At 45.8% G+C, this 25,296-nt stretch overlaps 1 protein-coding gene across 3 annotated transcripts in view; it reads left to right on the top strand.

Moving 5' to 3' along the window:
• The window catches only part of LOC139057416 (cell adhesion molecule Dscam1-like), a 336,268-nt gene that overhangs the window by 243,704 nt on the left and 67,268 nt on the right, over positions 1 to 25,296 (top strand). For all 3 annotated transcript variants that reach the window (XM_070535634.1, XM_070535633.1, XM_070535632.1), the window contains exon 5: positions 8,196 to 8,351. In XM_070535634.1, the coding sequence (XP_070391735.1) occupies positions 8,196 to 8,351 (156 nt within the window). The remainder of the gene's footprint in view (positions 1 to 8,195; positions 8,352 to 25,296) is intronic.

Here is a 25,296-nt window from a genome sequence, read left to right as displayed (position 1 = left end):
CGGCCTCTATTCCTCACCTCACACCATGTACACCACTCTGGCTTGTATTTTCCGACACCGTGCTATCAGGTGGAGTGAGAACGCGAACCAAAGCATTGCAACGGTGGGACTCAAATTTAAAGCTTTCCTTCATGAAACCTCAAGTTACTTTGAGTAAAATCTCCGTGGCGAAATTTGTTATTCTCTTCAAGCTAACCGCTTTTCTGCTCATTATTTATTTATGGACCACCTTAGTTTCTTACTAGCGTCCAAACATAGGTCAAAACGGCGTTTTTGCCAACTTCAGGCTTTTGTTTTGGAGCCTGGGAGTAGCACATAGGCGAAAAATAAAATTTTAGAAGATCTAACGTTTAAGCAACAGATATCTTATAATAATTCTAGGTTTTCTCCCCTGTCCATCTTTTGGGAAATATTTCGCAAAAACGATAGAATTTGCGCATATTTACCTCCGTGTTAAGGAGTGAAAAACATGAAGTTATTTTGTTAAACTGTTTTATATTGAAAGAACAATGTTCAGAGAATGCAAAACCTAAAATTTTGAAATAATGCGGTAGACGGTCGATATTTGGCGAAATTGTTTTTCACCTGGTTTTCCATCATTTTGTGAATTTTTTTCATTCAAAATATTTTGCGAAAATTCTGTGCAATTAGTGCTTATATACGTGTAATGGTTTCGTAATTTATTGAGAATAAATACTTTTTCTCAAGCACCACGGTTAGGAAAGTTAGCATGGAATGACCCGTCTTTGTTTGTAGCAAATTTACACCCCTCGAAATTCCGCGGCGGCCGCACTTCGCTGGGGGTGAAATGCAAAATCGCCCTTGTACCGTGCATTGGGTGCACGTCAAAGAACCCCTGGTGGTCAAAATTATTTCGGAATCCCTCACTACGGCGTGCCTAACAATCAAATCGTGTTTTTGGCACGTAAGACCCCCGCCTTTAATTTAGACTCTAGAATTGAAGTACGTTGGCGCTCTTGTATGTTTGTGAATGTCAATGTATATTTCAATCATTTCAAAGCGCGAGGGGCCGCGAATGCAGAGAGCGTGCTGCCTGAGGCAACGCCAATTTAAGGCTGTGACCATGGCGAGCCATGTGTACGTTCCCGTATGATAGGCTCTTTCGCTCGATGTCGACATCCAATATCTAGAACCGATATATCCCGAAGAACGCCGAGGTAACGCCCGGACTTTGCTGTCAAAGCGTGATGGAGGGTAGCAAAAGTCCCGTTCGGCCTGAAGCGGACAGGCTGGGTGCCACCATGTCGGACGATGACGTTGTTTAACGTAATGGAAGTCTACGAGAAACCTCGATGAAAAATCGTACCTTCGTTGAAAAACTCACAAGCCTCATTTCACATTGGATATGCAAGTCGAACGTCCAAAAAGAAGGGTGGCAGGGGGTGACTAACGGCCGAATTCACGGCGCCTTTCGTTCGGAAGAACTGTTCTTGCTGGATGTCTCTTGTACATATTCCAGCGGCGCCATTGGGTCTTGCATTCCGATGCTGATGTAGTGAAGCTCTAATTAAGGAATCTAAATGATCACGCTCGATTACGTAATCTGAACTACTCGTTTAAACCGGCCGCTCTTGCTCATTGGACGGTGAGCGCGGAAGGAGCTCATGTTCAGATGCTGTCAAAATTACATCGATATTTTACTTTTCGCAGAGCAAATATAGGTCACTGCGAGATTTATAAATAGCATCTTGCGAGTTTTATCACTCCCGATCGCATTTAGACGCCAGCAAGTGCACGTGAATCCTCTCCCCAACTCCGCCCTCCCTAGAAAAATAGAATCTCCGCACTGTATAATTAGCAACCAACTCAGGAATCGAAATTAATCAATATGTTTTCCACATACGGCTGCTCGGCAACCCTAGTCCTTTGCGTTTGACAAAAGCACAGTGTTGTTTGCATGCCAGGCAAATGGTGGTCTTTAGCGCATGCATTTTTTAGGCGCACATGGACCCTCTACACCTTTTGCTTCGCTGTCTTTCACTCCTTTATACTCCTGTTTCCTAGCCAACTACCCATAAGCACAGTTAACCTTCGTGCCTTTCGTTCTTTTTTGGTCTGTTTATTTCTTGTTTTCAGGAAAATGCTCAAGTGCTGGTGTCTGTGCATAAGTAAAGCGCAATAGAACGCTATCGATTGATGAATGCGTTGTTAAGTGATATCTTTTATGTCTCCACTTATATGTTGTACTACGTGTCTGCGCGCTCAATAAAGATTACACGTGCGCTGTTGAATAAAAATAGCTTTATAAATGTCCATATCACCACGCTCGCATTTGTTTCAGTTAGGAGGAGGAGAAGGCGAGGAAAGAAATTTACGGAGGTCTCCCAGACACAAGTATACGGTTCGCTACCGCACTCAGGGGGACCGGGAATGGTGATGAAAAGAAAGAAAGAAACAAAGATAGGAAGGAAACAAGAAAGAGAGGAGAGGAACAAAGTCACTGGCCGTGCGTATACCTGGGGCAATACCAAAACTGAGTCACACACCATAGTTAACCACACACAATAGCAAACCCACAGTAATAAGTCTATAATTTTTTATTACAAGAATAAATTACACGGACTCCACGTGAAATCATTTCAATAGGTGTTTTAAAGCGATTAACATTCCTTGGGACGTTCACGCACTTTTCGGTACGTCCGTATCTATCCGCTTTCCGGCCAGCCTAAGTCACTGGAAAACTTGGGAACAGGCAACTTGGGTCATGGGATATGGGAAACGGGCATGACATCTTAGGTATGAGAACATTGTTGACCAATCCTCGAGAATGAGCTTGTACCACTGGGTAGGTGCCCCGATAGACAAAAAGAACAAGCGGCAAGAAGTGAGCAAGTCGACAAGAGAAACTGAAGGAAGTCAGATAGAAAGAAATGAAATAAGTATTGAACAAAAGTAGTCTAGTTTGGACAAAGAAATGAAAGATACAGAATGCGACCAGGGGCATGCATTGAGCTAGGAGCATTGAGATACAGAAGAATGAGGAAGGTGTCGGTAACAAAAAGGAACATGCAGTTGTCGGCTACGCATACGTGAATTTGGCAATACATTGCCTGTACATAGTTGTCTCTACATTGCTTCAGTGCAAATCGCATTAACGTCGACGTTCGTCTTTACATGAGCGTTCTGGCGAATTTCCTTTTCTCTTTCTCTATCACTTTCACACTAATCTCACTGGTCCCTAATTGAGCACTGATCTTCAAGGTGCCCAGACCATATCATTGAAAAGCTTCATGATAACCTGTCTATATGGAAACTAGAAAACTCGGAAGAAGTGAGCTCACAGATTTTCCAGGGAAGGCCGTTGCAATTTCTAGCAGGCATCAACGTTAAGATTTACACTTTTTTGTTTAAAAACCACCACATGAACCCGAAAAGAGCAGCATGACGTAGCCTCCGCATTGTCGCGCATTGAGTTGCGGCGTTGAGCGGTTCGAATATTACCGATGTATAACCGTTATGAAACATTGGCAAGTTTACATCGAAGGATTACAGAGCCTTCGCTAACACTAACTTTTAAAACCAAAATCACAAATGCGAGCTTTTGCTTCGTGTAGAGTGAAATTGAAAGAGAACAAGAAAATAAAGGGGAAGAGCGTAATTTATTTCTCCTTAGAGCTCGCCGAGCATCCATACAACGCCGAAACAGTCGCTATGCTTTTCTTTTTGTCACTCTTCCATGATCATGGGGAACGTTCACTCGATGTTGCTTCCGTTAAAGGACATCCTGAGTGGTACGGCTGCTTTAGCTTGATGTCTTGCGATCTCGAACAAAGTAGATAAGAGAAAGAAGAAAACCGCGCGTTTTGTTGCCTGCATTGAAAACAGATCTAAAGACTGCCTCTCGTCAGGCGACGGCGGTTGTCACTGTGCCGACAGAAAGCAGGCTTCGTTCGCCTCTTCGGAGCCGGCCCGAGTCGACGCCCGTTCCGAGAGATGCGGGCCGCAAGAACCCGCAATCTGCGTGAGAGTCTGGCTCGGTGAACGCGCCTTTCTCGAAGGCTGATTGCGGAAAAAGTGCCGTGTGCTCGCCCAAGCAGACGCGGAGGCGTCGTACGAAACAAGCAGAGTCACGAGGAAGATGGAGGGATCGGTGCCGCTGCGTTGTTTCCCGCTTCCCGGGATGATCGATATGAGCGCCGTATAGCGTTTCTGTGTACTCGGGGAGCTCCGCGTCGCTGCTGAATTATCTCGAAATGACAGCGCAGTTCGGCGGGATGGTGTCGCATGTGGCTATTGCGAAGCCGCGTGTAAGGTTCGCTTTATGTGCTTCCGAGGCTGTAAATGATTTCTTCTGTGTTTCAAAGCGAGCGTTGCGTGTCTCGACTCCATGTTTGGAAATTGTTTGGAGAATATTGTCGCCCTCGTGGAGCAGAGAATAGACGCGCGGTACAGTTGTCACCCGAATTCTACGTATAACCTTCGGCGACGTACGCCATTGTGGCAACACTGCCATGGATTACGAGTACATCATAACGGATGCCATGGGCCGATTTTTATGTTGGTGCATCGGTTCACGAACTTACATCTTATTAGTCATTTGCTGCAGCTCTGTGGCCTAGCTTCATTTAAGCGTATCATGACGCAGGTTTCCGGGTAGACGGCCTACGGGTTATTGTAATTTACGTTAAGCAACACAACCTGAGCCGAAATACTCGCTGATAGATGTTTTACATTTCCACTTGCATTCAAGCGACTCATCGAAAATATCCCTTTGTAATTTGTAGCATCTATCTTTGTCACTAACCCCCGACACCTAATGTAATGTGACAACAAGATACCTTCAAGGAAATAAATTAATTAATTAATATACTCTGCGTAGTCTTCAAGCCTGCCTTCCAGGATCTTTATTGAGCTCCTATATAAGTCCTGATCCTCAAACTCAAAGAAGAAAAGACATAACTGCAATGAATGAAATTCTTTCACTTTCACATAATGAGTACTCTTTGTTTATTATGCTTATCGCTCGCAGTGCGTAGCTCCATTTGGCCTGTAAGGTGGATTACCACAACAAGCCGAGGTTCCATACAACAAGATTACTCTTTGTTGCTAATTACAAAATCTCACTTGATGTATTTTTAACTATTCATTTCATGTAGGACGTATGCTAAAATACGAAAATTGAAGCCGAACAATTTTCCCGTCCTGTCTGCTTAGCACAAATCCTAAGACTGGCGCCACTTTCGAGATATCGATCCCCACTGTCACTCATGAATAGATTGCCGTTGAAATAAATGTCGCCGTAAAGGGCTTGACAGACTCTTTCAGGACATTGCTATAGGTAGAATGCCAATGAATTTTGCAGTCTATTTTGAGAATGGATATCTCAAAAGTGGTGCGAGTATTAGAGTAGCTGCAAACTATACAAGGCTTCACTGCTAGTTTCTGAATCACCGCTTATGCCATGAAATTGTACACTTAAAAAAGGTAATTATTTACTACAGCGAAGCTGTTTATGGGTAGGGTTCCGTGAAATTTTATGTCTGCGAGCAAAAACTATCATCATCAGCGGTGGCTAGTGCCACTGCTTGAGCGTTTGTCATCATCGTCTTTATACAGCTGGCTCGTTCGCGCACCCCGGCGGTACCGCGCGAACGCGTCCGTGCTACTGCTCGTACGCTCGTCGTCGCCTTCTTCCACAGCTGGCTCCGTTGACGCTCATCATGCCAGCGTTCCCATACTGCGCCTGTCTCTGCGAAGGCGCTGGCGGCACTGGTCCACTGCCAGTCGGTGCGGTGATTCCAGTCTCAAATTTTTTGCCTCACAATATCGCGAAATGAAAACACGAATCTATATTAGTGATGTGTACTGTGTATGATGACTGTATGAAAATAAATGTGTGCGCGTACCTTTCGTCACGATCACTAGCGATCAAGACAGTAGATGTGTTCATGCCCATGTTCCGAATTCTGTGTCACCTCTTTGCCGTGTGCTGCACACCCTCGCTGGTCGTCCACCTTCACAGAGTGGAATCGCTCATGATTTTTTTATAGCTACCTGCATATTGCGGTTTTTCGTAGGGTAACCTAAGGATCTTACAAAATTCCACCTGAGTAGGGTGTAGCAAGGCTATCAGGAACATTCGGTTTTCTTATATAATACCATTTCGAACAGAAAGAAGAAAGAAAATACCGGGTAGCCTGTATCGAGAGGCGCAGCCGCAATGGAGTACGTGAAACGCCTCGTGCGTATTGCTGATATTGTATGGGCATAAATGTGCAGATATGACGTAATAAAATACACAAGTGACATTTATTGATGTGATTACAAGACTTGCATGCTTAAATTACGGTAGGCGGCGGTCGAGAATTAAGGTGGTGGCCGCGAATTGGCATTCCTCTGTCTTGCCGTCCAGGTCTCTTCAAGCCATTTCTGGACCATACGTGTCTAACGCGGAGGTGCCGCAGCCAAGAAACTGTCAAATCCCTCTAACAAATTGCACATTCGTAAGCCTTGTAGCTCGCGATGAGCAAAGGTTTGGTTGGATGGATTAAACAGCTATAGCAAAGCGAGCTAGCTCAAACACGACCACTCCTACTGGAGTAAACGAAGGACTGCTGAGCTATGCCTCTAAGTTGGAAATATATAAGCGATAATAGTATTACATGTTTTCGTTACATGGGATCTTAAAAATCCACCCCTATGCTGACTGAACTGAAACCCATTTTGCGTAAAAAAAGGAACAAATCCATTTAAAACGTCGTTTATATTTAATTATATAACTTTTGCAATAATTTATACAAAATTTTTTTTCCAGTCTTCATAATTTGTGAACTTCTGTTTCTTTTCCTCTTTTTTTTTTGAACGGGCATTCAGGCATCACGGAATTCGAATACAACGCCAGGCTACGACACTTTTCCCGATATTTGCTTATGCGTCCTTATATAGAAACCCTGAGAACACCAACTATTTGACTTCCCTGCGCATTGCCAATAGCTTCTTTTTGTGCCATAAAGCGGGAGTCGAAACTACAGAAGTGTGTGTGTGTGAAAACTTTTATTGTACAGAGGTCCGGAGGCTCGACTTCTCAAGCCAAGGTGGGCCGCTCCCACGTTGGCACTGTCAGGCCAAGCCTTTCAGCGACATCATGGGCCCTCTGGACTGCCCTTAGTTGGTCCTGAAACAATGGGCTTTGAATCCTTTTCTCCCACTGTGTCCATTCTTCAACGAGGTTGGGGAGAGTCGCGGGACACCCCGCCAGCATATGTCTGATTCCAATGATGCCATTACAATCATTGCATTCCATCTTAATCTCCCTCTCTGGATATATTTTATTAATGGTGTACGGTGTGGGATATGTACCCGTTTGCAATAAGCGCAGTGAGACTGCCTGAGCCCTGTTCAGTTTTGAATGTGGCAATGGGAATTGTCGGCGTCCTAAATAGTAATGTTTGGTAACATCATTGTATGTTAGTAAATGATCTCTGGATTCCCTCGCCTGATGGTGAACGGCTCGGTTGTGACTGTCACGGTTAGAAAGTCCTCGTGCTAAGTCATGAGCAACCTCATTGAGGTTTACCCGAGTCTCGTCCACTTTCCCCATATGCGCAGGAAACCATCGGATTTCAGTTGTCATAATCACAATGTTTTCAAAAAGTTTAGCTGCAACTCCAGCTACGTAGCCTTTGTCAAAACACTTTACAGCGGTTGTCGAATCACTGTAAATGAAGGCCCACTTATTACTCCTGATGGCTAGAGCAATTGCCGCTTGTTCCGCCACCGTGGGGTCCTTGGTAAAAATTGTGAGAGCGTCTTGCACCTTCCCTTGATAATTTGATACAATGGCCGTATAGGCTTCTTTACCGTTCACCCAGGCGGCATCAACTATAGCTGCCAGTTGGTTCTGCTGCTCTATTTCCTTCAAGAGTGCTTTAGCTCTTGCCTTTCTCCTTTCGACATTATATTAAAACTACAGAAGTGGAAAAACGCAAATGCAAGTACTAGTTTTTTCTTGTGTGTCTGCAATTCGGGGAAACGTTAGTATCGCGTCAGAAAGGTAATTGTGGCCCATAAATTCAGGAACGTCAAAAAGCTATTATATAATGAAAACAAGTTGGGCCCGCATTAGTGTTCTTTTAAGTTACGACCGGAGAAGTAGATGTCAAACTCATTTGTAAGCCACAAAAATGATTTTCCGAACACCTTTTCTTGGTTTTCTGGAAATACCCATCATGCAGGCCTTGACAGCCGCTACCTGATGCTTCCCACGGGCGAGCTCATTGTGCGGAACGTGGAGAATGCCGACAGTCAGCGTTCCTATCGGTGCCAAGTGCAGAATGTGCTCACTGGCCAGAGCCACCTCAGCACCACCGCTGGAAGGACAATCATCACCGGTGAGTACGACTGGCAAATCCTTCTGCTTCCCGCAGCTGTTTTTGCACAATGCCTTTTACATGGGGCCGCCGTAGTGCTACAGTGGCTATAACTTCGTGCTGGGGGGGCGCGATGTCAACACGCCAGGGCACGCCACTTTAATTGCATGTTAGAAAATCTCAGTTGCACAAAATTATCACGAAGTCGTCCTCTACGGCGTTTCTCATATATTCAGTGTGCTTTCTTGGGAACCTTAGGGACATAACACTTTTTGCCAAACTAATTCTTCCACGTCTACATATTTCCATGACAAAGAGAACGGCTACAAAAAGTAAGCTCTGTCACACAATATGCTTAATCGCAGCAGAAATGTTGCCATTCTATATGGGGGTAATAATGGGCGTTGTACAAGAAGGGACACAATAGGTCAGTCTGATTTATTCTTGGAGGTCTGGCAAAGTAGGCTAGTAAAGCCAACGACCCTACAAGCAATCAAGGAGCCGAAAAAAAGAAGAAAAGAAAAGTATTGCAAAAATGCGGAATCACCTGCCACAATCAATGCGCGTGATTTTCTGTGGCCTCCAAACTCCACCCACTAAAAAACGCCGTGCATGTCCACGCCGCACTGGAGCCGCCCATCGCTGCTCTTTAAATAATTTAAAGACCTTCCTGAGCACCCGCGCTGCTCACGCAGGAGAAGCCCCAACACAAGCTTCTTCCTTGCGCGTTTTCGTGAAGTTTTAATTAGACTCGGGACTCCAGCCATGACCTGTAAGGCGCATGACACTTGTGGATGACCTTTAGGACTTTGTCGATAACCGTGAGAATAATAAACTTCCCTTCATTGTTGTGCATACTTCTTCTACGTCATGATCAACTCTCACATCCAGCCTTCACGTCCCCGTTGCCCGCTCCTCCTGTGCAGAGGGCTAAAGCAGGCTAGGTCATGCCGACCTCTCTGCCTTGCTTCATATAAATTCTCTCTCTCTCCCTCTCTCAGATGTCATTATCCGCTCTCAGTAATCTCAACAGACCTTCGCAGGATTCCGCATTAGTGTGCGAAACTTAAGAGACAAAGCTAAGCAGATGATGTGAATTTTATCAGCAAATAACTCAGAAAGGGAAGAGAAAGTGCGAGTCACTAGGTCTACGAGGTGGGCCAAAAGAATACGAAGAGAACCAGATTCTCCATGACCGCTGTTTATTTACGTTTCAGCGATAGAAGTAAATATATGCGCTTGTTGGTTGTTATTCCTGACTGAACTCTTTTTCTCAACATATCACATAAAACGCCTGCAGACTTCAGCGATTCCTTCGGCCCTAAGCTCGTTTACATACTCTCCCTGTCAAGACCAGCATCCTAATTGCTTGTTTGATTCGGTTGCCTGCTTATTTCTCAAAGACGTGCGTCCACAAACTACGCGTAACTGGAAGGGACTCAAGGGGTTAGGGCGGTTTTTAGTAGTAAGGGTGTGCTTCTCTAAGAAGCTATTATGTAAAGTCACAATGAAAAAGAAATAGCGATTCCACTCTGCGAAGATCGATAACCAGCTAAGCTATTTAGCACACGACAGAGAGCTAACATATAATTTTGAACAAAGTACGGACACATTGTCTTGATGTGTGGTCATCATGATGAAAGGCACGGGCCCACATTTATTGCCTTGACCGATGGGTAATTATTTTTTCGTCGTGATGGTGGTGACGATGGTTGCTATGGTACACACTGGTCGGCTCGGGTACCACGTTGGACACGGTCTCAGCCAGAGTCAAATCTATGCACGACCGATGGCTTAGACTCAATGAAATGCGCTGCTGGGCAGCTGTTAGTATTATTATTGTGCTCCAGGGAGCCGGAGGAAATTAGCCACGTACAGGATTGCACGCCGCTGCCCCGAGGAGCCGGTGGAAGGGAGACACGCGTGATATTTCCATAGGACGGCCCACCAGCGCAAAGTACACACGTGTGACGTACCCGCCATCCCGGGAGAGCGAAAAGGAAACTAAGCACGCACGAGCTTGGAACAACGACAAAGAGAGTGTTTTTTGCTGGCGCACATGAAAATTTCGCAGAAGGCCAGCCATAACAGCTTCGCCGTAAAATCGAACGTTTATTATAAAATGTAAAGGGTATTCAGATATTGTGCTAGTTCAGAGAGGGTAGTGTAGAATATATAACTTCAGAGCTTTCTTTTTTCGGATGTGCATAACTTCCTTTGCGTATGACAGTAATGCACGTTGTGGAAAAGAAACTGCATACATGGACAAACTTTAGCGTCCTAAGACTCCCCTTGTCTAAATGGGGTATATTTACTTCGTTCAAATAGGTAGACTTATAAGACTTTTTCTTCACAATTGTATGTCCATATAGTTTTTCTAATCTTTCTTTTCGTGTTCACAGTGGTTAAACATATTTAACTCGAACAAACCTAGTAGATTTTGTTTATTTTGGTTTCTTTTAGGGGAAAAAGCCACATTTTTTGTTTGCATAGGGCAGTAGAACAACGTTCCAGCACCTACATGCTTGACAAGACTGCAGCCTGGTATTTTTGATGGCCTTTCAATTTGAATGCCATTTTTTCTGTGATGCTTTGTGTAAAGAAACGTTTACTCCACAGTACAGAGGAGACAGTTGCTATGTTAGAGGCTTCATACTTTCTATGCACGTTGACTCGTTCTGACTCCCTCCCCCGTCTTCGTCGTCCAGGCCCCTTCCACATAAAGAGGAACCCACAGTGACACGTCCACCGGCTGACACACGGTGCTACCTCACATCGCTCCACCGACGTTCCGTAGCATACCTTTATTTTCAATTCTACCCCCTGGCCGCTAACACACCCTCGCTCATTGCCTCGCCAATCCGCCTTACCCTCTCCTCCCTTTAGAAGAAGCGTACCTTATATACTCTACCGAGGCGAGCATATGTTATCTAGAAAAAGACAAGTCCACTTGTCGGAACGTTGACGCCTGCTTTCACCTTGTTCTCGTTTTGCTCATCGTCTTGAATTTCCGTCTCTTGCAACCCCGTGTTTTTCCAAAATCCAAGAAAGCCACTGTACGCTTCGATTCCTAACATTCGGAACTGATTAAAAGTGGAACCGCAAAATCATGTTCCAGGTCTACTCTTTTGAAGTCCTGCCCACACAAGATAACGGAAAGCTCTGGTCACCAAGCAGCAAGATTTAAGCAAGCTAGGGCCCTATAACGTAAAACTATTCGAACATGTCTTTATTCCAATCTCCTGACGTCAAATTTGCGTAACCGCCGACGCAAGCATCGGGCGACGACCAGCAGGGTTGCCTGAACAGGCCAATCAAACGCTCTCCTCGCTTATAGGAGGTCACTTTTGTTTGCTTTAAAAACAAATAACATTTTCTACAGTGAGCAGCCTGTCTTATCTAATTGGCTGACAAGAGGCGAGGAGCAGGCTCCAGGGCAGAGGGATTCGATGGGGCCGAGCAAGTGCACTTAAAATCGATAACCGGATGAAGAGGATGGTGCCGGCGTCTGCGGTTGGTCCGCTTTCTCTTACTTGGCTTAAGGTGGCTGGTCGAAAATCGCGGCGGCATGCCACGGAAGGTTAACAATGTCGCTAAAAAGGATCCTCAGCAAAGAAAAGTTGAATGAACGAGGTTGTAAACGTGACGAAAGTGATTGAAAACATTACACGACCACGCAAAAAGGTTTATTGTACGTAAATAAACCCATAATCTCCGGCAGGGGCGAGTAGCCAGTTCCTGACCGATCGGCGGCAGCTATCTTTTGTTCCTTTCGGAACGGGGCAGCCTGCACCTACTCAGAAAAAAATTCAGTTTTGTTCGGCATATTAATGCATCTTTAACGCGTACACGTCACTTTGACGCAGTGAGTTTTTGCTGTTTTGTGACGTCGTGTGACAGGCAGGTCAAGTGGGTGCAACCCGAAGCCTTTTGACCAACAGGCGAGGGTTAATGACTAAACGGCGTTGAATCAGAAATAACTATTTTTTGGGGGGTTTGCTCCAAAGGTGAATAATAAGTGCGTACACGTTATATCAGATGGGGAGCTATCGTGGTTTTCGTGACGTCGCGTGATAGACAGACGAAGTTGGGGTGGTTCAAAAAAGTTGTTGACCAATTGCGAAGGGCTGATTGCAGAGTTGGAATACAAAAGTTTGGAATAGCTTTATGTTATAGTGCCCCTAGTCTCTCACGCCTGCTCCTTCCAGTTGTTGCAGAAACACTGCTTAATCAGCTCCGCAAAGAGCCTGCGATAGGTGTTGTAGAAACCCCGCAGAAGAGGCATTTGTTCGAAGTTGTGCAATATATGCATAAGGTTTCGTACAACTTAAAGAAATCCGCAGGGAAGCATGGGGCTGATCTTGTGTTTTCTGCGCCATGTAAGTTGGCACAACTGCGCAAACGCATCACGCGATACCAAGTGAGGAAATAGTGCACAACGAAACATGAGTATCAGTATGTCCCGTGCGCTGCTTCTGCCGTGTGCATAATTCCTTTAAGCTGCGGTCGTGTTTAATTGAGACAGACTGACCAGTTCCTGAACCACAGGCTGCGATAGCAATTTAAGCCTTCTGAATTCTATAAGGGTGGGGTCCTGCTTAACACTGCAAAAGTTGATGTCGCTACCTGTGGTTGGATGCGGAAGTTGTAGGCCGTGGAAAAACAAAATTATAAGGTGAGCTTTTATAAGAGGTGTTGATAGGAAGTTCTTGATCTGATTTGTGCGTTAGCATGGCTTCGGTGGCACTTTCAAATAATGCAGGATTTACGATTAGCCACCGCTAAACTGGCTAATTTACTTCTATTTTGTTTTTTTACGTGTTTGAGGCAGTTGTGCGCAGTTGAGATCATACGTATGCTTCCCAATTATGACGTTTCGTGAAGAGATTGGTCACGCATAATTTGCAATTTCTGTTGTGTCGTCTCATTTTTGCGCCTGCTCTTTTTGTTGCTAGTTTTAGGGTGCCTTCGGCGCGTGCGCGTTTTGTTCTGCTTCAGCGAAATTTTTCAGTAAAGCTTGACATTTGCCAGTAGCTCTTGTCCCAATTGTCCCACCTTGCTTTCTCCCGCCTATCGCATTTCACCATAATCAAATATGTATCACCAATAGACCGAAAATCCCACTCTTTTGAAGTCCATGTACGTCTCTTTGTGCCGCTACATTTTCGTTTCGTGAACATGACAACGCAGAATCATTCGCAAACACATCGCCATCTTGTCAAAATCAATATCCATGCGCTGCACATACTGTGATTCACGTCCAGTGCAATATTTCTCCTTATGGCCTCCAAAATACATCCAGACATGTCACTGTCCTCACAGTCTGTGTGCAGCGCAAAGCCTTGCCCGAACTGCCCAACGTAGTTGTTGTGTAATAGCTCTTTGGTTAGCGTGCTTGTCTTCCAAACGTAGATTGCTTCTTGCATGTGCTCAAATCTCAGTGAAGTCGGTTGGGAACGAGTTTTATTTTTCATCACGATGTGGCAATGACGATGCCATCTGATGTCGTCAAGAAATATCCTTGTTGTGTGTCGTCGGTAATGACAACAGTCGTCGTCAGTGTAACTGGATTGATGGATGGATGGGACGGGCGGGCAAAGCCAACTTCATCTAGAGTGATTAGCTGCTTTGGCAGTAATAATAGAGCTCCAATGAATTCCTGGCCACCGAAAAGCCCGAAAAGCAAATGAGAACAAGGTGAGCCAAGCCACCTTTTCATACGGGCCTTAGCCAGTAGTTGCCGAGAGACTGCAGTTTGACCATAATTGAGGATCTTCATAAGTATCGCAGATTGACATTTGCCTTAAATTTCGTGCATATGCGGCACTTTGACTCAAGTTTGACATGAACAGATACTTTTTTGAGCTCTAATTCACTGGTTGCTACTTGGTATGTCTTTGTCGTACTTCGCCAGGCTCTCGTGTGTATGCTGATGAGGATGTCCAACCCCATCTACTACATCGTTGATGACTGATTTATCGAAGCAGCCTGTTAAAACGTGATCTAATAATGCGAAAAGGGCGGCGCCAATGCCTCCAAAATACCTTACGCCCATGGTAAACACCCACAATGTAAAGCAGGCAGGTAATAATCCTTTGAAGATTTCATGAAGTGAAGAACGTTGCCAGAAAATCAAAATTACGGTAAGGGCCACATTTATTAGTTGAGGTTATGTTTTTTATGTGACCTGACCTTGTGTGAAAAGACTATGCCTAAGTGGTCACTAAAGTCTACAGGTATATTTTGAGGGTGAAATTAGCACACAACATTCTGAAACGAGGTGAACATACAAAAACATATTTATTCTATAGGCATAAGCTATCCAAGAGTTCCGTGTCAGATGCACACCGGTAGTTTAGCTGAACACTGTTTTCTACCGTGAGGTAGAAGGAGAACAATTATAATGTTTTCCACGCATTACTGCTTATCCCGTTTCGGCGAGTCCAACATCCATGGCCAATTATCCGGCTTAACACGCACATCCAGAACGCTTCTCTCAATTACTAGTTAAATGATAAATCGAGTCTTGGTCGCATTGTGCCGCCTGTATAGATTGTTGAAAACTTGACTTGCAGGGCTATTCTTACAGTCTCTATATGCGTTGACACCCTGTGACAGAGAATGAATCACGCTAAAGTCTCTCACGCTAAATCCCACAAGTCGTCGCCAAGATCCCAAAGTCGATCTTCACACAGTGGCTTAGTGGTGGAACTTTTTGACTCGAACGCGCTGCATTCTCTCTCCTATTCCTTCCGTAACTGGGTTTAGGGACGAGCAGAGCGACAATCGCGCACACACACACACAAAAAAAAAAAATAGGTTCTGCGCCCTCCAGGCGAAGACTATAGCATTATTCCAATTCATTTCGTCTGACTACCGCTGCACGTACCTAATCTCCCAACGAGGTTCGCCGCTTCCATTCTTGTTGAATCGGCTTTGCCGGTTGGGCCCACTTCCTCGTTCTCGTCGCGTTTCCTCGCTGTCTTGCTCTTTCTTGCTCGTGCGGTTCGACTACGCTCGGCGCCAGCGCACCGTCGTCGCCTCTAATCCTGCATTCATCCCGGTTCCACGAATGCCGGCACTCGCTTCCGCTCGCTGCGCGCGTGCCCGCATCGCCGAGGGCTCTTACGAAAATCGCTTTACGCGTTCGGGTACGCCCGCCAGCGCCCGGAGGGAGCGGAGCAGCTGGCTGCCTCCTCTACGTGATCTCAGTGCGTCGTGAACGAGGAGAGAAAATAAAGAACGCTGTGCGTCAGGCGCTCGAAACAGTGCAGGAGACCGAAATTTGAGCTCGAGGCTGAGGACCATGCTGTACAGTCAGGGAGCGTAAATAAGGAAACTAACAAACAAATAAGCAGAAAGTGAATACGGCTGAAGGTATGGCAAGTAGTTTCGAAACGAATTGGAACTGACGTGTGTCTCATGTGGTAACAACGCAAGCTTATAAGAATGTCCTCTGCCAGAAAGCAAGCACACCAAAGCTCGGTTGTTGACAGCGTCGTAGTTGACAAATACATACGTCAGTCTCCGTTCCGCGCAGTCGTATATGGAAAACAGAAAATGGCGTTAAGTGCATTTTTTGAGGTATACCTATATGGTAACCACACATGGTTATACTCCGTTTCATATGTAAGAAGCTCGCTGATCAAAATGTACCGGTCTGTTTTCTCTCAGGCACATCCCCTTTTCATGATGTGTATCTGTGTGCTTCTCTTTCAGAGAACTTCTTTATTTCTTTTTCATTGTCCCGTGGAGGAATCGTTTTGTACTTGTACGAACGATTGTAGGTGTTTACTTAACTAAACTCTGCGATTTTACGCGCGAGAACTGCGATGGGATTATGAGCTACGCCGTATTGGGGGACCATGGATTGATTTTGACCAGCTGGGGTTCTTTAACGTGCATGCAGTGTACGATACCCGAACATTTTTTGCATTTTGTTCCCGTGTAAATGCGACCACTGCGGCCGAGAACGCTATGGATGCTTCATGCATGTATGCTTTGTTTTTCTATTTGTAATAAATACAGCAGAAGAAAACATATTGTGCAGATCCCATGCACTGTGGTAATGAATGTTAGGCGAATCATTTTGCATGCAGGTACCTGCCTAACTGGCATCTTGTAGCGTTCCGCGATGTTATACCAGATGTACAAAAGTGGTCGTGTGAATTCAGTAGTAGTAGGTCAGGAGAGTATGTGCCTGTGACGACAGCATCACGATAACAAACGCGCTGCAGATGAGCGCGTGGCGGCAAAAGCATGATTTCTACGCCGGCCATTCCAAGAGAGCTTACGACATGTCAACTGCTCGTTTCCACATAGGTACGTAGTTTGTACGGGACCCGCCGTGGTTGCTCAGTTGCTATGGCGTTGGGCTGCTGAGCACGAGGTCGCGGGATCGAACCCCGGCCACGGCGGCCGCATTCCGATGGGGGCAGAATGCCAAAGCATCCGTGTACTTAGATGTAGGTCCACGGTAAAAAACCCCCAGATGGTCGAAATTTCCGGAGTCCTCCACTAAGGTGTACCTCATAACCAGAAAGTGGTTTTGGCACGTAACGCCCCATAATAAATGTTTTAAGTTTGTGAGAGCTTTAGTGAGAACAATTGCGACGTCGTCAGCGACTACGTGTTATGCAATCGTGCTTACCTGGGGTGCGATCTTGTACGCGTTCCAAACTCGAACGGAGGCGGTCCGTTCTTTCCGTCGCGAAATTGGCGGTCCGTTCCATCGCGTTCGTCCGATAGCAGACAACATGGAATGATTGACAGCAGATATCATTTCACAATTGACGTCATGGCGTTCGTCACCGTTCAAACTGACCAACTGTGTGCGGCTCGATGGAACGGACCGCCTCCGTTCTATTTTGGAACGCGTACAAGATCGCACCCCTGATGTCACACGCCTACGTGGTGTCTCGTAAAACGACTATGGCATTTACACTCTGGCGAAGAAATGTTACAGCATTGTTAAATTGGCCGACCATGAAGTCGCTACAACGTCGCACAACTTCTACGTAGCGAGCCACGAAGAAAGTACTGAGGAAAGTCGGCCGGTCCCGGAGATGTTGTATTCTAACCCAGCACCTCAGATCACGAGCTGTCACGAAGAAAGAAGACGAGGAGGTGGCACGGCATGCGCGTTCCGAGCGTTTCAAAGCGTTTTCTGGCTTTGTAACCAAAGAAGTATGCGTACAATTGTGGCCTAGTGGTTAGTACACGGGGCTGTTATGTTCAACATCCTATTTTTGAGCCCAGTGTGGGTCACATATTATTTACTTTTAATAAAACGAAACAAGACACGAACCACCCGCCTACCGCAAAGTACCAAGAATGTGGCATAGAATGCTTCGCACTAGAAAGCGTTTCGTGGTCAAGTGGCGTACCTCCTTGTTCTAGGACGTTCCTCCAGTCAACACTCCACTTCGGCTTGAGATAGTGGTTGGCAGCGCCACTCTTTGACAGCTGTGATCACTTTGCTTCATTGAGACTCCACGGCAACAGATGAAAAGCATTGTGCTCTTTTCAGTGGACAGGTGGGGGGTGCTCTGCTAAACTCGATGCAGAGGAGAGAGTATTTTTTGTCGAGGATATTTTAAAAACGCGGGCTTTAATCATACAGCTCCAAACGAAAACCACGTGTACAGGATGCCTTGCCTGGATAGTTTTCTTTCTGCATTTATTTTGGCCGATTGGAAACTTGCCTCATGTGAGTTTGCGCGGCGTCTTCTGAGCGCAAAACAAACTTGTGACATTACGTGGCACACTGGGAACCAGGCCCACGTATAGGCTGAGCACCAACAGCACATGGTTGCTCGAGCATGCGTGACCATTGAAATGCAGCGAAAAAAAAAACGCAGAGAGCGAAATGATATAAAACAGCCCATGGCAGTCACATGGCACATGTATTTCATTGTTAAAGAACATTTTTTCTATCATTACTAAGCCTAACTACAGAGCTGTTTCACATAATGCTTGGCAAACAAATACTGAAGTGCTTTTTTTTCTGCCTTAACGTATGTAGTGCGAAAAGTCTCGCTTTGCTCTACAGCGTTGCACGCAATGTGTGAACCGATTATATGGGTCCGAGCCTATAGGAGTAAATACGTTCTGGGAAAAGAGTCAAATTGTTTAAACTTATAGGAAATAAAAAAAAAACTCCTGGCTGCATGCTCACATTATTGTTAAGGGAGACCTACAATCCGACACCTACAGTCTGGCTTAGAAGTTTAAAACTCTACATTGTAGAGGGTCTTAGCTGAATGCAGACGGCCTATCAAGTAAATAGAGCAAATGCCGCTGCAAACAAATAAATCCGGTGGAGAGACACGCCGTCCATGCAATTTGTCATACTTGGCGTATGACCGCTGTATTCTACAACCCGCCGTGGTTGCTCAGTGGCTATGGTGTTAGGCTGCTGAGCACGAGGTCGCGGGATCGAATCCCGGCCACGGCGGCCGCATTTCGATGGGGGCGAAATGCGAAAACACCCGTGTACTTAGATTTAGGTGCACGTTAAAGAACCCCAGGTGGTCGAAATTTCCGGAGTCCTCCACTACGGCGTGCCTCATAATCAGAAAGTGGTTTTGGCACGTAAAACCCCATAATTTAATTTAATTTTAATTTTTGTATTCTACAGGGTGTCTCACGTAACTTGAACCAAAGATTTCAAGAAAAGTGGTTAGCCGCAGCTGAATGAAACCAATGGCATATGGTTTGCCGTCACGTGGCGCTCGTTAGAGTATTCCTATATTAAGCTTAACTAGTTAATTAACTAAGATCAATTATGCAAAGATTTTGATATTCACTTCAAGGACAAGTGCGTTTAGTCGCGTTGAAAGACGCGGTTCGGAAATGACCGATCGAATTTTTTGTGGCAACGTACATGCTGCGTGGCGATTTTTTCGGCGTTTAAAAAAGCCCGCGAAATATGCAATAAAACCACGTGAATGTGCTTGTGCGCTATCGTATTGCAGTGATCGCGCTTTGTGCGAAAGAACCGTGCGCGAGGACCGTAGTGAAGTGAGCGGCCGTGGTCGTAGGCATCGGCTTCACATTGCGTCAGCATCTTTGGCATGGAGGAGTGAGTGAGTGAGTGAAAAACTTTATCAGCTCTAGATTCGCTGGTCTTCTGCGGTCTTCAGATGGAATCGTCCATCTTCTAACACAACGGTCGGTTGCCCTTAGTCCAGGGCTCCGCTGGATGCTGCTGCCAGTTGTGCTCGCCGAATCAGACTTTCTTGGTCGACCTCGCGATCGCTGGAGAGCACTCCCTCCCATTGTTCCGCACTCGGGTTTGGTATAACGGGTGCCACGTCTATCTTCTGGCATGCCCACGTTATGTGATACAGCGTGGGTGTTTCGTGGCACCAGGGGCATTTGTCATTGTATTGTGTCGGATAAATTTTGCTGAGTACGTGTAGGTTCGGGTAAGAGCCTGTTTGTAGCTGCCTCCACGCGACAGAGTCCTCACCAGCGCATCACTACAAGGCTGTACGATAATCGAGGCTGAAGAAGCGGCCGTCGCTCTAGCGGCAGCGGAGGGATATCGTTCTAAACGGTCTTTAACAATCCTTACAGACTCGCAAACAGCGTGCCGCAACTACCTTGGCATGGAGGAAGAAAACTTTAGGAATGACTGTCACGTCACGCAGCCAGCCTTGACAAGCGACCGCTCCGTGAAGCCACAGTTGTGGCCCAGCGCGTGACCTCTTGCGTCGAGCTCACGGCACCAGAATCTGGATTTGCTGAGGCATTTGGTTCCCAGTAGTAGTTTTTATTCGGTGCGCGCTTGTTCCGTTGCCCTGACGTGGCTCTGTCTGCACAGCGGGAACAATAAAATCAACCGCGCACTTTCACGTGCGATCATGTATTGGGCCACCACTGGCCAAGCAGATTTCGGCTTCAATCGCGTTGCGCTATGCTCCCTCCTCTTTTTACCTTCCTCCATTATCTTTGATGGTGGCACACAGAAAGGAAGCGCCGCCGTCTCTGATAAGCGATATGGTTGAGGGCGCTGCAATACGATAGCGCAACAGCGCGGTCACGTGGTTTTATTTCATATTTCGCGGGCTTTCTGTGAACGCCGAAAAAATTGCCACGCAGCATGCACGTTGCCACCTAAATCCGATCGGTCGTTTCTGAACCCCTCTACAACGCAATGAAGCGTACTTGGCCCTAAAGTGAATATTAACATTTTGCATAATTGATCTTGGTTCCCTAACCAATTAAACAGAATATAAAAAAAATACTCTAAGGAGAGAGAGAGAGAAAATGATAAAAGAAAGGCAGGGAGGTTAACCAGGACTGAGCCCGGTTGGCTACCCTACGCTGGGGAAAGGGAAAGGGGGACGGAAAGATGAGAAGAAGAGAAAGTCCACTGGAGATATCAGTCGGTCACTCAGTCCAAATCACAGGCGCTCACTCAATCCGGTCGCTTTCAAATATCGCAGCAGCGCTTTTGTGGCCTTTTGTAGCTGCGATATGCGAGGCCATGGTCCCAGGATCTTCTTCAAGGTGAACGGCTTCCCATCTAGCTGATTGAGAGCTGTGCAGAGGTCTTGCCTTTCGTTTTCATAAGATGGACAGTAGCACAGTAGGTGTTCTATGGTTTCCTCGACACCGCAGGCATTGCACTCGGCGCTATCAGCCATTCCAATCAGAAATGCATAAGCATTTGTGAATGCGACTCCCAAACGTAAGCGGCACAGCACTGTTTCCTCATTTCGCCGAAGACCTGGTAACAGCCGCAGTTGCATAGAGGTATCGAGGGAATGCAAGCGATGGTGAGTGAATTCAGATGTGTGCCACTTCTCCAATGTCAAAGAGCGCGCTAACTTGCCTAAGTGTTGGGCTGCGTCGGTCCGCGATAAAGGTATTGAAACAAGGGTTGCTCCCTCGTGTGCTTTTTTAGCAGCTTCGTCAGCGAGGTCGTTGCCGGAGATACCGCAATGACCAGGCAGCCACTGAAACACGACGTCGTGTCCTTTCGCGATCATGAGATGGTGCATTACTGGTATCTCCGACACGAGTTGTTCGCATGACCCGCGACGAAGAGATGCCAGAAGACATTGTAAGGCCGCCTTGGAATCGCAGAATATAGCCCACCGATTAGCCGGTTGGTTATTAATATAATCAACGACATCTCGGAGGGCAACAAGCTCCGAACCAGTCGATGTTGTCAAATGAGAAATCTTGTATCGGATGCTTAGTGATCGTGATGGTATAATCACTGCACTGGTGGAGCTGGTCTGAGTGCAAGAGCCAACCGTATATATATGTATTCGATGAAACGAATGGCAAAGACAGGCTGCTAACTAACCTTTGCTACTCAGTGCTGCAGCACAAACTGTGTAACGCATTTCAAAAAAGGAAGCTACCGAGTATGTTGGAGTCCAGAACGAAATAGATAGTGATGATGACAGCTTTCAGCTCAGATGGAGGCTAAGGAGCCTCACATGACGGCAAGCCATATGCCGTTGGTTTTATTTAGCTGCAGCTAACCACTTACTTTAAATGCTTGATTCAAGTTACGTGAAACACCTTGTATAATTCGTTATTCCGCTAAAGGCGGCGTCTACATGCCCAAGACCCCGTGATTTTAAGTATATTAATGTCGCCTTATGTGAATGAATGTCACAACGCTATAGCGCTAGCAATGAAAGCAGTAGATAAGCCGAAATTCTGCCCCCAAAAGCGACATTATGCTGCACTGACGTGAAAAAGTGGCGGATTTTAATCCTGCATCGCTTCAAAATTTATTGTCAGCAATAAATGCAGGATGTTTGATGAAGGGGCTTGAAGATAAATTTGGACATCTACTGCTTTGTTCCCCGAGAGTGTACAGGCATCACTCGTTTTTTTAAGTCACGAAAGACGCTTGCATCTCGAGTTCGCGAGAAAAACCGAAGGAGGCATAGCTTGAGTATGGTAACACAGCATAAAGATAAGACCTCTTGCTCTGCGTGGAACTTGTACAATTTCCAGCAGGCTTCTGTAGTAAAAAAATTTAGTACGTTCAGCCTCTGCTTGTTTAGCATTCCAAGCACGTTTCCCGCAGACGAAATATGCTACCAGAACTTCGTATTATCGATTCGTATCGACTCTTGTCACTCACCAAGATGCGTGGTCCACGGATAACGAAATCATCTGAGCTGAAAGCTGTCATCATCACTATCTATTTCGTTCTGGACTCCAACATACTCGGTAGCTTCCTTTTTTGAAATGCGTTACACAGTTTGTGCTGCAGCACTGAGTAGCAAAGGTCAGTTAGCAGCCTGTCTTTGCCATTCGTTTCACTATACATGCATTCTAATGCTCACGTTATTACATTGCAGCTCTCTACCTCTGTGAACTCAAAATCTCCCAACAATGGTCTCATGTTGATAAATGAAAGGGCACAGCAGCGAGCTATCGGTAAAAATACATAGTTGTGGCTTTCTGTGCAGCTACGCGTTGATGCGATCGTGCACTAACATAGGCACAATCACTTGACACAGCCTGAAAGAGAGCTTAAAACAAGTGTCAATCCTGTAGGTTACGGGTCCTTGTTATTTGTCAGGAATTAGCTGCATTCTCTTTAATAGTTGCCTCAGTACAGTCCTTTCAGACGATACCATCAAAATGCTATAGGTATCATTTTTAGGTGGAATTTCTTGGTTACAGAGTTCACAAGAAATAATGAGGTGCTGACGTCACTTCGACCATATAACTTGAACAAAAGGATGTCACACGATTTAGGTACAATACGCCGCCTAGCAGTGATGATGCTTCTATTTTGACCTACTAGAAGCATTCTTTAATCCCAGGATCACCAAGAAATTAGTTTCTTAATACCGCGGTAGATACTACATTTAGGCTCATCTAACTAATGGGAAAAGCATCGTTGTGATGAATGCAGCATTTAACCTTAATAATCAATGCATATCATTACTTTGCTATGAAGATAAAAAATATTGGAATTACCGCTTCGTCTGAGCAGCTAGATCTTCAAACCATCATTGGTCAGCGTCGATTCATTTTTGTCATTTGCTTCGCTGGAACAAATGCTAATCAACTCCATCTCGGCATGTAACACGCGAAGGACTCTGAATGAAAGCCGCTCTGGCGTGCCGCGAATTGCGCGCACAACGAAGAATATTTCAGGAAAAGAAAATCCCTCCACGCTGTCTTCAATACTACAGGTTATCGGGGGAGGCGAAAATTTACACACAATGGCAATGGAGGCTTAGCACCTGAGCTGCTTGTGTTAAAGAAGTTTACCCTGCAAGATACCTCTCACCACCGTCAAAACCAACCCTGGCCACAGACCTCCAGCGCCGAAAATTCTCTTCCTTCGCACACAAGCATAGAGTGAATGAGAACCCGAGCCATCTAACTAGGCAAGGAAACCTTTCAAGCTCCTAGCCTTTGTTCCAAGTGCCCGGGGGCTGTGTAACACAATGCATGCTCGGAGTGCACAAATGACTCTGAAACTGGGGGTCCTGTGCATTGTGCAAGAAGGGAGAGGATTCAAGGGAACGTCGTCGGTCTGGTGGCCCTTAGCGTCTGAAATACAAATTGTCCATGCATAAAGCCTTGCGCCTGCGCCTGAACCTAGGGCCGGTATAGATCATTGTTCGTATTTGAAAAAGCCGCACGCTCCAGAAGCTGCTCACAGCTTGCAGTGCACTGTTTTGAGCGCCTTCCGCTTCGTGCAGGACTCCTCTCATTGTGAGCATTGCCTCTGGCAAAAAGGACTGGAGCAATTTTCTACGAACTGCTGCTGGCACGCCGAAAGCAGCTTTTAATGCGTACCGTTCTTTGGCGGGTAGCTCAGCAATTTTGGTAGCGAAATGGTGCCTGTAACGCAAAAAGCGTGAACCTTTTGCCATAGCAATACATAAGCTCCATAGCAAATACATGGGATTGCGGTGAGCCAATTTAAATTTGGGAGTGGGTCAAACCGAATTCGGGGGTAAAATGGGGTTGGGCTAATGTAAATTTTGGTGCAGGCCAATTTTAAATTTGAGGTGGGCCAACCTAAATTAGGAGGTCGGCCAAACTGAAATTCGTAGTGGGCCTACCTATATTATGCGGTGGGCCAACTTGAATTTGGGAATGGGTCAACCTAAATTTGGAGGTAACACGGGGTTGGGTCAACCCAAATTTGGGGGTGGTATAGGTGTGGGCCAAGCTGAATTTGGAGTAATGCAGGGGCGGGCCAACCTAAATTCGGGGTGATATAGGGGCAGACCAACGCGAATTTTTGGGGTAGGCCAACTTAAAATTTGAAAGGAGGGGCAACACTAATTCGGAGTGGGTCAACCTAAATTTGCGGGTTGGCCAACATGAATTCGAGAGTGGGTCAATCTAATTTGGCGGTAACATGGGGGTGGGCCAGCTTAATTTGGTGTTGATATGGAGGTGGAACAACATGAAATTTGGGATGATTCAACCTACATTTGGCACTGGGCCAACCAGAAACCTTGGGTGGGTCAGCGTAAATTTTGTGTGGGCCAACTTAAAATTTGAGGTAGGCCAACCTCAAGTTGAGAGTGGGCCAGGCGAAATTTGGGAAGCAAAAACTAAGTATCAGCCGAGCAAAACAATTCTAGGCATTAGGAGACAATTCTCCGAATTTCTGTAACTTTTTTTATGTCGGTAGAATGTTTCGAAGCGTGGCTTAAGTTGTAGTTCAATCTTCAGACAAATAGAGCCTCAGGGATTCTAACAACAGTTTGCGAAGCAGAATGTATTTCCAAAGTTGGCATTGCTCAATGACTTTATTTTTGGGATAAAATTCCACACTGTCAGATTCCGCATTAGGTATTCATTTCTATGGAGTCTGTAGTGCCATTGAGAAGTCAGAAATGATTTCAGCTGCGACGCTCCACACTCAGATCCAGAGGTTCTGTTCTCTCTGAAGTTCAGTACAACCGGAGTTCGTTTATGGAAATTTACATTTAAAATTAACGTTGAGAGTGCC

Source organism: Dermacentor albipictus, chromosome 3 (assembly GCF_038994185.2).
Source record: "Dermacentor albipictus isolate Rhodes 1998 colony chromosome 3, USDA_Dalb.pri_finalv2, whole genome shotgun sequence".
NCBI lineage: Eukaryota > Metazoa > Arthropoda > Arachnida > Ixodida > Ixodidae > Dermacentor > Dermacentor albipictus.
The sequence above is the reverse complement of the archived record's forward strand: the minus strand, read 5'-3'. Positions and strand labels throughout refer to the sequence as shown.